Source organism: Aspergillus karnatakaensis (genome assembly GCF_047715665.1).
Source record: "Aspergillus karnatakaensis strain CBS 102800 unplaced genomic scaffold BJY04scaffold_19, whole genome shotgun sequence".
NCBI classification, from domain to species: Eukaryota; Fungi; Ascomycota; class Eurotiomycetes; order Eurotiales; family Aspergillaceae; genus Aspergillus; species Aspergillus karnatakaensis.
In genome coordinates, this window is record NW_027395731.1 from 432,365 (window position 1) to 444,455 (window position 12,091).

Genomic DNA, 12,091 nt, shown 5'->3' on the forward strand with positions numbered 1-12,091 from the left:
TGGGTAGGTTGAGCGAAGATACATACTAAGGATAGCAGTACCATCGCGCATAACCTTGGATATACGAAGCGTGAGCCCGTACTGATATTGGCATTCCACCGGTCGGGATTCGGCTTTACAGCCATACATTAGCTTATAACATAAACACCGAAATAGCATGCAGAATCCTATCGCCGACCCTCACCCCTGTTGCTTCTCTGCACCAAGCAATGACGCCACCCGTAGGATCAATCACTCGACAGCACTCCTCCGTTCCAGGCTAGTCCTTCAAGCTTATCGTCCAGTAATCCTCAATACGGCCGCTCAGCCTGCGGGGTAATCCGAATCATATGCCGTCTCGTCTTTGCTTCGTGGACGCGGAAATCGCGTAATGCGGAGCTGGGATTGGCAGTTAGCTGAGTTGACACAACGCAATTTTCTCTGAATGCCTTGAGAGGCGAAAGCGGGATCTATCAACTAAGACGTGGTAAGGAGGGCGTACTGCTGTGTGACCCGATTATCATATACAACCACTGTTCCCGGTGTCCAGTGGATGCGGATATGCCAGTCCTGGCCTTTTTCGATGTGGTCGTAAAGGAAGTTGAGGATTGTTTCTGTGCAAGGCAGTGGGTTAGTAGTTGCAATACTTAGAGTAGGAAGACGAGATTGCCAGGACATGGTATAGTGAAGGCAAAGCCAAGAGAGGCGAGTAAGAACATACGACTCTCCTCTTCTTTCCAGCCTACTATCTTCCGCGTGTACAGGCGGTTCACGTAGAGGCTTTTCTTGCCTGTTGCCTGTTTCGGCATTAGCTCCACACTTCGTCTCAATCCAGAAAGAAGGGAAAAGGTTAGGTACCGGATGGGTCCGGATAATAGGATGCTCAGTCTCAATTGGGTCACGGATATACCGGTCTCGGTGGTCGTGCACCGCAGCTTGCGAGAAGCCAGAATGCGTTGCTTTGAGACCCGCGAGACGATCCCGGAAATCCTCCGAGAGGTGCTCGTAGGCGGCTGTGGTAGAAAGGTAGAGCGTATCGCCGCCGGATTCGGGGACTTCAAGGGGGTAGAAGATTGTTGTTCCCATTCCATTGCTAGAAAGTTGGTGTTAATTGACGGTGGCAGAGGATACAGGAGAGAGGGCGAAAGAAAACATACACCTCGTAACTCATATCCGAATGCCATTTGATACTGCTAACGTTATTCGAGATCTCGTTATCCTTTGCTCCGCTCCTGAAAGGCGTTGTTAGTTTCGTCAGCCAGACCATGCCGAGAGAGTAAACAACTTACACAAAATCCCTGTAGACAGGTAGAATTTCTGGAAAATCTTTAATATGGCCACCCATTTGGTGCACATGGAGCGGGCCGAAATGTCGCCCGAACTCTCGCTGCTTCTCAGGACCGATATCAGCAAAGTCCTGGTCGCGAAAGATCACGACACCGCGTTCCGCGGCAAGAAGAGCTAGTTCATCCTTTTGAGCGGAGCTGAGGGAGCTAAGTTGGATGTTGTGTAGCTCCGTGCCAATGTTAGGTGTAATCTCGATTGCTTTGACATGACCGGAGAGGAGGGCTGGGTATGATGGATTGGCACGAGAGCCAGGGTCGTCATGTTTGAATTCCTCGAGGGGAGCTTGAAGGCCAGGAGTAAAGTATGGGAGGTAGCGGGCGTACTTGTACTATACATTACTCGAATACAGCTATTGCCTGAACCTGTTATGAGGGAGGCTTACCTCGGTCTTGGTATAATCAATTGACGTCTCCGCGGGACGCTGCTGGGTCTCTTCCAAAGCTGCAGGTGCCATTTCGTTTGACTATGTTGCAATGATAGGAAAGCAGATTACACTCGAACCTGACGCTGGCTATATACCCCAGCCACGAGGTATTTCCTGCGGCAGAAGCGTGTATGCATGTGTTGCGTGCTACACCTCCAACCTTCCGTGATGATATGGCGTGCTGATTGACCTTCGGTATAAAAGTGCCGGATCCGTGTTGGTTTTGGAGGTGATAATGGTAGTGCATGAGGGCTGGAAAGGAAGCAAGCGACATGGATGTCAAGCAGCCTGCACAAACAGCGGAGGAGCCTGTTGGGCAGGTGAGCCCTTCTGACTCGTCGATCCGGACTGATATTCCCAAAAATGTTCCCGTGTGGCGAAGGGCGTTGGGCTATGTTTGGGACACATTTGAGGGGGATCCTGAGGAGCGGAGATTTGTCAGAAAGGTTGACTATTTTCTGTTGTGAGTGTCATGGGTTCCGACTAGCTGATCGGGATGCTGATTTGTGCAGCTCCTATACAATGCTGGGATACTTCATCAAGTACCTCGACCAACAGAACTACTGTACGTCGTGGCACACCCCAATGAGTGTCTGCAGCTAAACTACCCTAGCCAATGCATACGTCAGTGGTATGCGTGAAGATGTACGTCCTAACCTCTCTGTTTACTAGCTCCAGCCTGTACAAAGCTAACGAACTCAGCTTGAGATGTACGGCAACGAGCGAAACCTCCTTGTCACGTACTTCAACATCGGGATCATTATTGGAACAATCCCATCGCAGCTAATCCAACTCCAATACGTCCGCCCGTCGATTTGGATCCCTAGTTGTGAACTCGCATGGTCCTTTCTTGTCATGGCCATGGCTGGTGCCAAAAATCCAAAAACCGTACATTCTTTCTACGCTGTCCGAGAATGTCTTGCATTACTGACTCTAGGTATAGTTGTATGCCCTGCGCTTCTTCGTTGGCCTCCTCGAATCGTGTAGTTTCCCTGGCTACGCAGCGCTGCTCGGCAGTTGGTACGGTCCTACGCAACTCGCCAAACGGGTGGCTCTCTTCGAGCAATCAAGCGCCATCGCAAGTATGTTTAGTGGCTATCTCCAAGCTGCATTGTATACAGGTATGAACGGTAAGGCGGGCCTGAAGGGGTGGCAGTGGCTTTTCATCTTCGACGCCATAATCTCCATCCCGATTGCCGCTTGGGGCTACTTTGCGATTCCAGATCATCCGAGCAATACGAGGGCGTTTTGGCTAAAGAAAAAGGTTCGTTGTTGGTCTGGAGCTTGGTGTGACAGTAACTTATATAGGTATAGGATCGAGAGTATGCGGTGCAGCGACAGGCAAAGATGGGGAGGGCGCCAGCGGCGAAGTTGACATGGAGGAAGTTGAGGAAAATCTATACCGGCTGGCACCTGTGGGCTTTCATATTCCCCTATCTGTTGGTTGCTACCCTCCAAGAACCGAAGGCACAATACTAACCTAGTTTTAGAATGGTGGCGCAAGCAGGGCAAGGCTCCGGTTTCTTCAACCTCTGGCTGAAGGACCAAGGGTACAGCACCGCACAGGTCAACACAATCCCTACGGCCGGCAATGCGATCAGTGTCGTGGCATCGCTCTTTTTTGGAACCATTGCAGACCGCACAGGAACCAGAGCCGAAACTTGTATCGTGGTCTGCTTGATCGTGATTATCGCCAATATCATGCTGTCTGTCTGGAACATTCCAAAAGCAGCGCTGCTATTTGCCTTCTTCCTTTCTTTTGTCTCCGCTGCTGCCCAACCGTTGATTATTGTACGTATCCACCCCTTGTCCTGGCTCACCAGAAACCTAGAGTAATATTGCTAACCTGACTGGACACAGGCATGGGGTCAGGAAGTCACCCAGAACAACGCGGAACTTAGGCAGCTTCTCGTGGCGACCGGAAATATCTTCACCTATACATTCATGGCGTGGGTTCCGTTGGTCGCATTCCCGACATACGATGCTCCAAAGTATAAGTATGGATACCAGATCTTGATCATGTTCGGTGGACTGGCTATCATTGGAACGTGGTTGTTTGGCTTCTTGGATCGATGGGATAGGTATGAGTGTTGATTTCTGTGTCAAGATCACTGTTAGCTGACTCTGTAGTAGGAAAAGACAGGCTGCTCGAGCTGCGCCTGACCAGGAGCCTGTTCATGCCCGCGATCCGACAATGACAGCGACGGCATGAGGACTAGATCTGGCTACTGGGTGGTGGGTGGTATAAGAGATAGCAGCAGAGTGGCATAGACGTGAGAACAAGGGTGCGAAGTGTCCCTATATCTGGCAGGAAAGGAAAAGGCGGGCTTGCACAACTATGCAGTGCGCATGTCTACGTACTAGTATCACGTATTGGACATCTCTTGTTGCCATCACTTGTCCTCTTTCTCTCTCATAGCACCCACTCACACAAAAGTGAATCTCATTACATCGCTTTCATGATAACTTTCCCCTTTTATTACTTCAGTTCCTCCACCCTCTCTACCAGAGCCACCTTCCACCTCCACCATGTCGTCCGCTCAGAGTGGACCTGCCCGTGTCAACATGACCGACCTGCCGTTCGACATCCTACTCGAAATCTTTGTCGTCTTTGCCGAAGAATACAGCCTGGAGGTCCAAGACCATGTGTGTCCGAATAGTGTCACTGCAGCAGGTCGCGCTCTGCGCGCCATGGTGCTCACATCAAGGCAGTTCAACACCATTGCCACACCGCTGCTGTATCGGACAGTGGTCATCTATGATACCAACGCACACCGACAGTTAATTCGGACAATCAGTATCAACCCCAACCTATCACGGTACATCCGGGGCTTGAGTTTCTTTGAGTACGACGATAGCTCTTATTGGTTTCAGAGACCTAGGAGTTTGACGCATGTGAGAACGCAGACGCAATATCGTGAACACTCAAGCTTGTTCAATCTTACCCTTCACAAGCTCCCGCTCAGAAAGATGCTGTGGGATGGGGTGAGGGGTCAGGAAGCAGACCTCACCCGGCGGTGGGATAACTACAATCGGCGTAGGCGCATACGCGACGCAGTCTTGGACTTATTCGACCTGCTGTTTTGGCTCCCGAACATCAGGTACTTCCGCTATAATGGCTTCGCCTGCCGCACAGGTGCATCGGTTACCATCAGGGCAGACGGGCGAGCCATGAGCGGCACTATCTTTCAGACCATGGTCTCCTTAATCTTGGAGACAATGCAGCCGAATCTTCGTTCTCGACTCTTTACAAATCTGCGCCAATTGCAAGTAACGGGTTTATACACGAGTATGTGGCCGACCTTTCTCAACAACTTCATCTCTTTCACTTCACACACTTTGACGTTATCCAGCGGTCTTGACCACTTTGGAACCTCTTTATCCGGCTTAAACTTCTCGTCGCCCCGGATTCGTGTGTTGAAAGTGGATCTGGTATACCTTGGCCTGGACTGCTTCGCGACGCTTTTGGAATCTCTCAATGCCCTTGAAGTACTGGGCTTGAAGCTCATGTCATTCTTCCACCCGGAACTCTCGAGTTATAGCAGCGTGAAATCCGTGGATGACTTTCTAGCTAGAATCAGCCGTCACCGCGAGACGCTCAAGGAGCTCCGTATAGCTCCTAACGATCACCGACGATACAGCGTGACAAAGGAAAAGGATCGCTTGGTCGGCCATGACTGGTCATTGTTTACCCGGTTAAAGGTTCTTGATATCCTGGATTTCTTGATTTTTAAGCCCTACACAACGATGGCGGAACTTACAGCAAGTCTGCCACCGCATCTGGAGTATTTGACAGTGACGGCCTGGCTGGAGAAAGAGTGGACGGCACGAGTAATGTGTGATCTGGCTTCTGGTTCGACGGTTATGCTAGGATTGAGAGGAGTAGCTATCTTGGAATGGCATCGGGAGGATTCGTCGCTGGAGAAAACGCTTGTGGGGGTTCAAGATGTATTCCGGGGGCGTGGTATGCTGTGTCGCTATGACTCGAGGGAGCCTCTGACCCGAACTGTGTTTGGGGGTTATTGATGGATTATATCCTTAACATACTAGCAATAGAGTGAGATGTAATAGATAATTATCATTCGAATATTCGGGTGGTGGTGGTGGCAGGAGCTCATAGTTTAGTCTTGGCTTTGTTTACCTATCTCTCCTTCTTTTTCTCTCCCCTTCTCATCATCATCATCATCCTCATCCACATCCACATCCACCATGGCCTCCTCCATCGCCACCACATCATCTCCCTCACTCTGCATCCCCGACGACATCCTTTACATCATCTGTAAACAGCTTGTTGACGATGACCATGCCATTCCGACCGGCAGCTCGCCTACCCCACCACCGCTAAACCCGACCCTTCACACTCTTGCCTTGCTGTCCCGCCAGTTTTATTTCGTCCTTCGCCCCTTCCTCCATCACTCCATATGTCTCTCCAGTATTCCCGCAATTCGTGGTTTTGTTCAACAGGCCATCGAGCGACCTACCATCATTGCCACTGTGAGGAGCATTACCGTCGTGGAACCTCCCGACGTGACAAGTGAGCCTAACTGGCCAGCAGTGCGTTCTTCTGCTCCAAGTCAACCTTCAATTAACTAATTGTGGCCTCTGCATAGAAAAGTGCCTGGGGAAAGCCCGAGACAGGCTCTATGCCCTGGTCAAACCTTGATTACCAACTGACCGACCTTTGGAAAGAAATCGAACGACCAGAACACGAGAGGCCTCACCGGCATGCAATCAAGTCCCTGCCTCAACGTGCTACGCTTTTGGAGCTTGTGTATCTTTTGATCAGCCTGCCTAATGTTATTAGCTTCCGCTACTTTGCGTCAAAGACTAGACCTTCTTCCCCTTTCCCTCGCATTCTGTCACTTTTGGTCGCAACTCTCCCGTATCATTTGGACCGCCACCACCTACCACATATAGACAAGATCGAGATCGCGGGTATCGGTATATCGGACTGGTCTCCAGATCACAACTATCCACTGATCCGTCGAAACGTGACTACTATAGGTCAGGCATCTGCCGACCCCGGAGTCGACGACGTTCTGAATCCCAACTACTTTTCCTCCACCCTCCGCGACCTGAAGATCCTTGTCCCGTTCTTGCCCGACAGTCTTTGTTTACTCATGAAGGGAATCGAGAGACTTGAAGTCCTTCACTACTTTTTCTGCCCCCGCTGTGTCGCAATGCATAGAGACATTCCAAACGTCAATCAAGCGCTACTCCACCACAGAAAAACACTAAAGGAGGTCGACGTTGTTGGCACTCACAAATGCTCAGAGGGCAGCAGAGATACCCTGGTATCATTCCGGGCCATGCCTTTGCTAGCACCGGCGAATCAAGTTCTTGCACAACTCGATATCGACTTCTCCCGCTACCCTATGCTGGAGATCCTTCGGGTGAGAGATCAGCTTCGTTACCATGTGCCCTCACTGTTGCGCGTCACAGATCTCACTGTGGCTTCGTGGTCGAACCCCGGGGTGGCGGGTGTCTTACGCATGATAAAGCACTTACCCAGCGTGGCCTTTACACTCGAGCGGATAGTTCTACAGGGTAGGCCGGACAGCCTGGACGCAGGGAGGGTGGAGACTCTTCGTGCGATTCAAACGGACCTGAGGCGACGTGGAGTCGAGTTCACTTGGGAAGCTATTTTGCAGTGAGTGACACCTAGCCAGGCAGGTGATCTGGAATCGTATTGTTTGGCGCAGAAGTAGACCTATCATGAGATAACATATTGTTTTTATCCATTTGTCTCCTTGGGAGCGGAGCACATTAGTAATACTATTGTTGAAATAAATGAATATCAAGGCCTTCTACAATATCCTTCTGTACTTGTCTCAGCGCCCGAGCACTTAATACTGCTGTATCATCAAGTCCCGCCTCCCCATATATATCTTGATTCTTTTTGACTCCTCGTGGCAGGAGAACGAAACTAATCGAGACAGAACAAAAGCATCTCTACTCCGTATAGAAACTGAAAGAACCACCAGCAACTCAATAATTGAAGATATTCGCAAGACATGTGTATTTTCGAGGAAGGCCGCCCGGGGGGAGAGAAGGTCGTTCTCAGGCAGCAAGGCAGAGACGGGCTTCCTGTCACGTGACTCCAGCCACGACAAGGCGTTGTTTCCTTTGATCGTTTCTCTCAACACATCCCATCCATTACCTCCTTTCAGATCCTATTTCAAACACAGAATCAAGATGCCAAAGCGCAAGAGAGAGGCCGTCGTGCAACCGAAGCCTGAAACCCAAGCTGACTACGGGTCGCGCCTGCCTGTTGAAGTGCTGCAGTTGATTTTCAGCTACTTGACGCCAGTCCAGCAGCACGGCAGCCTCTGGACTAGCTATTGCGAAACCCTTGCAACTGTCTGCTGTCCTCCAAGGACTCTTTATGCGCTCTGCTTAACCTGTCGGCGATTTCAATCCATAGCCCAACCACTCCTCTTCCACACCGTCTACTTCTATCAACCGCGCCATCACCCCATATTCCTGGAAGTTATCCGTGACTCGCCAAGGCTAGCAGGATATGTGCAAGGTGTTATCTTTGCTGCTCAACGACCGTGTGCCGAACAGCCGGGCGTGGTGCTCCCAGAGGAGCTGAAAAGGTTCAGGTCTAAGGCCCAGAAGAAAACCAAAATCAGGAAGAGGTTCATGTCGCCCAATCGTGATATCAGGTGGTATCAGGGACCCACGCCCCCGGAGTCGAGTACCGTATGGAAGGCTCTCAAACAGAGGGACTTAGGTAGGCAGTGGAGGCCTGGAGACGGGTCTGAGGACGAGAGTAATTCAGGCTCGGAAGGGGAGCAGCAACAGGAGCCCGCAGTGGTACCACCACAAAGGGGAAGGTGCGGTGTCCGGGAGCGGTACTATCCGCTGGAATCAGGTCTTCACCTGCTAGACCTACTCCAGCACCTTCCGAACCTGAAGACCTTTCGCTACCGATGCAGCGGTGTCCATCCCGTGAACGTATTTGACCTCGAATTCCTGCCGCTCCTACGACACCACTACAGAGCCATGTCGCGCTCCGGAACGCATTTTCTGGATAAACTTGAAACATTGGAGCTTGCGGGTCTGACCTCATACGGTGCAAAGGAGAATCTGTGGCGATTTTGCGGGCCCAATCTCCGTGCTTTGTGCTTAAACACTGCACCTCTGGAGTCTGGTTTCTCGAAATGTATTGAGTTACATGGCACACCTAGGATGGCATCCAGCCTCAGAGAGCTGCGCATCCGATCTTCGAATTTCCACCCTGATAATCTATCCTCGCTGATCGGGTGTATTCGACAACTGGAGGTCTTCGAGTACGACTTTTATCACACCCTCAAGGACGCGAGACGGGACATAAGCGGCGATCTGCAGCATCTCATTACCGCAGTTGAACGACATAAAGACACCCTGAAAGCGCTTACTGTTCGAACTGTGCACGATTCCTGGGCCTGGGATGATACGACATGGGCGCCCCCAATTCTACATGTCTGGCGACTTGCTGCGTACCCGGCTTTAGAGAGCCTTCATGTCCCGGACATGCTACTTTTTGACGAAGAGATTGCGAAGAGTGGAAGGAGTTTCCGTTCGAATCTTCCGCCTATTCTCAAAGACCTGACTATTGTGGCTTGGTATCGTGGAGAGTCGGTGCCGGAAATGTGCTCTCGGTTGGTGTCTGACGTTAAGTCGTTGCCGCGGTTGAGGACGGTGACCATGGAGTGCCCTGAGGAGGAAGACGAGGACTGGACACCTGATCATGACCGGCTTGTGGAACTCTTTGCTGCGCACAAGGTTAAATACTCGAGGAGGTACCTTGAGTAGATCTCCGCATATTGATGCTCGACGGACAAGTTTCTAGGGTATTTCTTCACAATACATTATGTCAACTGCGATAACGATTCCTACCATTATACCGGATTCCAGTATACTATGCCTGATGACGCACCGTACATCCGCACCGAACATTGTTTCTGCTCCTCATGACTTTGGCTGACCTAGACAAAGCCAGCTATTGGCCGAATTTCCAGTCAAGGCCGGGCACTGCCGCTCGAAAAGCGGACCGAATCCGTGTGCAGTGCGTCGCACAAACCCCATGTGACGCTTATTCTCGGCGCATATATCGAGCACTGACCAATGGCTGCCTTCATTCGCAAGGTCATTCTACCCTCTCTCCTGCGACGTCTCTATAAGCGCACTCAGTCAAAGCACCTTGCTATACTCTGGATCTTAGTACATCAAGGTCAATAGACTTTCTGGGCGTGAGTCATCTAGGTTCGACTGCATTGATAACCCATAGGCCTTGACTGGGAATGCGGCCGGGTTATTTTTCATACCCACGCGGCAATCTATACAACACTCATAATGGCTATACCTACGAATGAGGATATTGGAGAGATCTTTCAACTCGACCTCCATGGTACACACGATGATCTCTCACCTCGCAACATGGAGGGACCCTGACGAGACCGTTGAGGCTGCTTGGCTCGCAATGGCAGCCGCAGAGAGTGCTGTTGGGTGCCGGATTATTTCTGTCGTACCGCAGTCGCGCTGCGTGATAAGCACCGGGGGATTTCTCAGCATCTGTTAGCCTTGCTGACTACCTCAGGCTCTTGAGCAGACATAGATATAGACTCCGAGGGGACCCACCCGCCCTCCTTGCTGACAGCTCGTCTCTGCTCCGAAGCAGATAAATTGCAGAGCGTGCCCATCACGGACTGGCAGCCTACTTGTCTATACTCTTTGAACGGACATCAACTTCATTTCACACCATGGCATCCATCAATTCGTCCTTTGATAGAATCATTCAAGTCACGGCCATCCTCTCCGGCTCATATCTCTCCGGTAGAGTCACTCTACACACATATCCCTCTGACAATCCGATCAACATCCCTACACCCAGAGCTAACAACGGAGAACAGGCTCGATGATGACAATCTCCCTAATCGCCTTCCCCGCTCTCATCCACTCCACCACCTCCCCCACACACCTGCTGCAACACTGGGTCTCAATGTTCCGCCACGGCCACCGCATCCACCCCACCATGGCAGCCGCCACATTATCCGTTTACCTCTACGCTGCATACCGACAGCATTCCCTCAATAGAAACTGGAGTCGATGGGTGATTGCGGGAGTTGTGACGATTCTCATGACGCCGTTCACGTGGTTTGTGCTCTTGCCGACGAATAGGGTTATTATGGGCCTTGCGGATGGTAGTCAAGACAGAGGTTCTGGGGTTGGTGATACTGGAGTGGTGGGGATTGAGGAGGTTAGGGGACTGGTAAGGAAGTGGAGTGCGCTGCATCTTGTTAGGAGCTTTTTTCCGTTAATTGGGGCGGTGCTCGGGTTCCGGGAGATGCTTGCTGGTTAGGCTTGGGTGGGTTATATTGGCTGCTGATGGATCCCAAGCTTGTTACTTTGTTCTTTGTATTCGGCAATCTGTTCCTAGTGCCTTGTTGCCTGTTTCTGGGTGGCCCTTTTCGTTGTGTTAGAGATCAACGTCCATATTTGTGGCGGGGATGTCAGAATGATAGGATATGCTATAGATTGTTGCTGATGGTGTTGCCCTGCACGTTACTCTAGCCCCATGACTTGCTGCTACTAGATGGCTGGCATCCATCTGGTGAGTGGCATCTCTTGCACGGAGATGCTTAATTAGTCGTCTGCATCAAGAACAAGATCCATGCCGGTTCCCCGGGCAAGTTGATAGTGGAGGTGCGAAGCTCTACCTTCATCCGCCAGGCTTCAGCATCCCCGATTGCATTACGGATCACACTGACGCCCCTTTCCCACAGTCAGATAACATCAACACATGCACTTGTGCAACAAGGGGGTCCTCATATAACCTATTTCCCTAAGAACCCATTCAACCTAAGAAGGTGTCTGCTCCCAAAAGGCGCAACCGCTTCAAACCAGCGCACCCTACAAACCTCACCATCACCCGGAAATACAAATGGGGTCTGATCCTACAAAAGGTCGAGGTATATTGGCGGAAATCCTCATATCAGCATCGGACGAAGCCAAAGTACCAATATTCCCAAATATCATTCCGGACGTAATTGGCCCCGCCGCCGCCGACTCTGCAATTCAGTCCCAACAGGACAGCCGCTGATTCAAGCACTACGCGTCCTTCTACTTCATGCAACTAAAGCACGTCCAGTGAACATGGCAGGTGTGCAGAAGGGATATGCTTTCCGGATCTACCTGCTCTGGGACTATGATTCGAATAATCATGGGTTGGGGCTGGATGAACATGATGTACGTCAGGAGCTTGATGACGAAGAATTGGAGGATGTATTGTGGCAGAGGGACGGTCGGTGTCGTGGAGTTACAGGGATAGGAACAGATGGGATAAGGTGAATGAAT

At 51.0% G+C, this 12,091-nt stretch overlaps 6 protein-coding genes across 6 annotated transcripts; 5 read left to right on the plus strand and 1 right to left on the minus strand.

Moving 5' to 3' along the window:
- Nucleotides 1-76: 76 nt before the first annotated feature.
- BJY04DRAFT_227122 (TauD/TfdA dioxygenase family protein) lies at nt 77-1,780 on the minus strand (the record flags this gene model as incomplete). The annotated part of the gene is made up of 7 exons (XM_073718563.1): nt 77-378; nt 482-593; nt 701-776; nt 838-1,072; nt 1,137-1,211; nt 1,269-1,654; nt 1,709-1,780. The coding sequence occupies 7 exons, from the start codon at nt 1,778-1,780 to the stop codon at nt 291-293; spliced, it is 1,044 nt and encodes a 347-aa protein (XP_073572294.1). The 3' UTR covers nt 77-290.
- Nucleotides 1,781-2,022: 242 nt separating this feature from the next.
- Nucleotides 2,023-3,844, plus strand: BJY04DRAFT_207024 (major facilitator superfamily domain-containing protein; the record flags this gene model as incomplete). The annotated part of the gene is made up of 7 exons (XM_073713799.1): nt 2,023-2,213; nt 2,263-2,341; nt 2,453-2,638; nt 2,694-3,014; nt 3,065-3,189; nt 3,241-3,541; nt 3,611-3,844. 7 exons carry the CDS (start codon nt 2,023-2,025, stop codon nt 3,842-3,844), a joined length of 1,437 nt encoding a protein of 478 aa, XP_073572295.1.
- A 435-nt stretch (nt 3,845-4,279) lies between these two features.
- On the plus strand, nt 4,280-5,776 carry BJY04DRAFT_217391 (uncharacterized protein; the record flags this gene model as incomplete). Its single annotated transcript, XM_073716023.1, has 1 exon — nt 4,280-5,776. The coding sequence occupies one exon, from the start codon at nt 4,280-4,282 to the stop codon at nt 5,774-5,776; it is 1,497 nt and encodes a 498-aa protein (XP_073572296.1).
- A 530-nt stretch (nt 5,777-6,306) lies between these two features.
- On the plus strand, nt 6,307-7,307 carry BJY04DRAFT_187158 (uncharacterized protein). The gene has a single exon (XM_073710998.1). The coding sequence runs from the start codon at nt 7,017-7,019 to the stop codon at nt 7,299-7,301; it is 285 nt and encodes a 94-aa protein (XP_073572297.1). The 5' UTR covers nt 6,307-7,016; the 3' UTR covers nt 7,302-7,307.
- A 638-nt stretch (nt 7,308-7,945) lies between these two features.
- On the plus strand, nt 7,946-9,550 carry BJY04DRAFT_217393 (F-box protein; the record flags this gene model as incomplete). Its single annotated transcript, XM_073716024.1, has 1 exon — nt 7,946-9,550. One exon carries the CDS (start codon nt 7,946-7,948, stop codon nt 9,548-9,550), a length of 1,605 nt encoding a protein of 534 aa, XP_073572298.1.
- Nucleotides 9,551-10,497: 947 nt separating this feature from the next.
- Nucleotides 10,498-11,096, plus strand: BJY04DRAFT_217394 (DUF1772 domain-containing protein; the record flags this gene model as incomplete). Its single annotated transcript, XM_073716025.1, has 2 exons — nt 10,498-10,570; nt 10,648-11,096. 2 exons carry the CDS (start codon nt 10,498-10,500, stop codon nt 11,094-11,096), a joined length of 522 nt encoding a protein of 173 aa, XP_073572299.1.
- Nucleotides 11,097-12,091: the final 995 nt, after the last annotated feature.

Excerpts from the sequence above, each read along its gene's own strand:
- BJY04DRAFT_187158 (XM_073710998.1), top strand. The coding sequence starts at position 7,017 with ATGCTCAGAGGGCAGCAGAGATACCCTGGTATCATTCCGGGCCATGCC.